The 1,427-nt window shown below is 61.9% G+C and overlaps 1 protein-coding gene across 2 annotated transcripts in view; it reads right to left on the bottom strand.

Moving 5' to 3' along the window:
• Positions 1–54: 54 nt before the first annotated feature.
• Positions 55–1,427, bottom strand: part of LOC104991248 (cytochrome P450 2D14) — a 22,135-nt gene continuing 20,762 nt past the window's right edge. Inside the window, exons 3-6 of one of the 2 annotated variants that reach the window (XM_010843657.1) lie at positions 1,235–1,387; positions 968–1,128; positions 394–570; positions 55–234 (exon numbers count right to left, since the gene is read on the bottom strand). In XM_010843657.1, the coding sequence (XP_010841959.1) occupies positions 70–234; positions 394–570; positions 968–1,128; positions 1,235–1,387 (656 nt within the window). In that variant the 3' untranslated portion in view covers positions 55–69. The remainder of the gene's footprint in view (positions 235–393; positions 571–967; positions 1,129–1,234; positions 1,388–1,427) is intronic. The other variant, XM_010843658.1, reaches the window with a different exon arrangement.

The following is a 1,427-nucleotide window of genomic DNA, read 5'->3' as shown; positions in this document are numbered from 1 at the left end:
CCCCTGCACAGAGCTGCCGCTGGTGGCCAAACCAACCGAGCTCAGAGGCCTCGGGCTGTCCTCCTCCCATCACCCACCCGGGCTAGACTCACGCTGCACGTCAGGGTGCAGGATCATGAGGAGGAGGGCCCAGGCCAGTGTGGTCGAGGTGGTGACCATCCCGGCAGAGAACAGGTCGGCCACCACCAGGCGCAGGTTCTCATCATTGAAGCTGCTCTCGGGGTTCCCCTTGGCCTGGGTCACACCGGGAAGGTAAGCTCAGGGACAGAGGTGAAGTCCCACATGGCCTCGCACCCTGCTCCAGTCAGCCCAGGTGTCTGATCCCTGGGTGATACAGAGGCCTGAGTTTGCCTCCTGGGCCCTCAACACACATCCCTGTCCCGATCACCTTACCTCCTTCACCTCATCCAGGAAGGCATCCGTCAGGTGTCGGGGTGGCTGGGTCGGGTCCCGGGTCATCTTCTGCTCAGCGATCAGCTCATCAACCAGGGTCATGAAGGCCTTCTGTCCCGGGACGACCTTGGCAGCCAGCCCTGGGATGCTCAGGAGCACTGGCACAGCTTCCACCACCTGTGCGGGTCACCGCCATGGGGCCCTGGGAACCTGGGACCTCCTGGTGCTCAGGTGCTCACCAGTCAGGTCCCAGCCTCCTCCAGGGTCCCCACCATTGACCTTTTTCCTAAGTTCAGACCCTGCCCCTCTCTCCTGGCCCTAGGCCCAGAAAGATAAACCAAAATGTACATATCATGGGTACCGGTCCCTTCCAGTGAAAGCGTACTCCCACCCCTAAGCGTGCTGACCCCCGCCCGGCCTTTCCCATCTGGGCTGTCTGCCATCTCTCCCAACTTCCAAGTCTTTTCCTTGCAGGTGCCTTTCCGGGAAAGCCCTTTCCTGCGCTGGCCCTCTACACAAGTCCTCCTCCAGGGGGGGCCCGATGGAGGACCAAGGCCTCCTCCTCCTCCCGCACCTGGCGCATTATTTTCATCTCTTCCTTCAGCCCATCTTCCATCACGTCCAACAGCTTGACGATGCGAGGATCATTGTACTCGAAGCGGCACCCGAAGGTCAGGGAGGCGATCACGTTGCTCACTGCTTTATTCAGGAGGTCCATGGGGCTAAAGGGATGTCCTGGAAGGGGACGGTGCAAGGTAGGGCGTCGCCTCCATCTCTTTCCCAGACCTTTCCAAACCTCCCAGACCTCCGTGTCCCTCAGCCCCAGCACTCACTCACTCACCGGCCTGGTCGGCGAAGGCGGCACAGAGGCACGAGGCCTCCTCGGTCACCCACTGCTCCAGTGACTTCTTCCCCAGGCCGAAGTTGCGCAGGGTGGATAGGGAGAAACGCCGCTGCTCACGCCAGGCGTTGCCATAACGCGCCAGGATCACTCCTAGGGGCGGGGCGGGCTCGTAGGCGTGGCTAGGGTATGG

The sequence above is a fragment of the Bison bison genome, unplaced genomic scaffold (genome assembly GCF_000754665.1).
Source record: "Bison bison bison isolate TAMUID 2011002044 unplaced genomic scaffold, Bison_UMD1.0 scf7180017864184, whole genome shotgun sequence".
NCBI lineage: Eukaryota > Metazoa > Chordata > Mammalia > Artiodactyla > Bovidae > Bison > Bison bison.
This window is presented reverse-complemented; position numbering and strand designations above follow the sequence as displayed.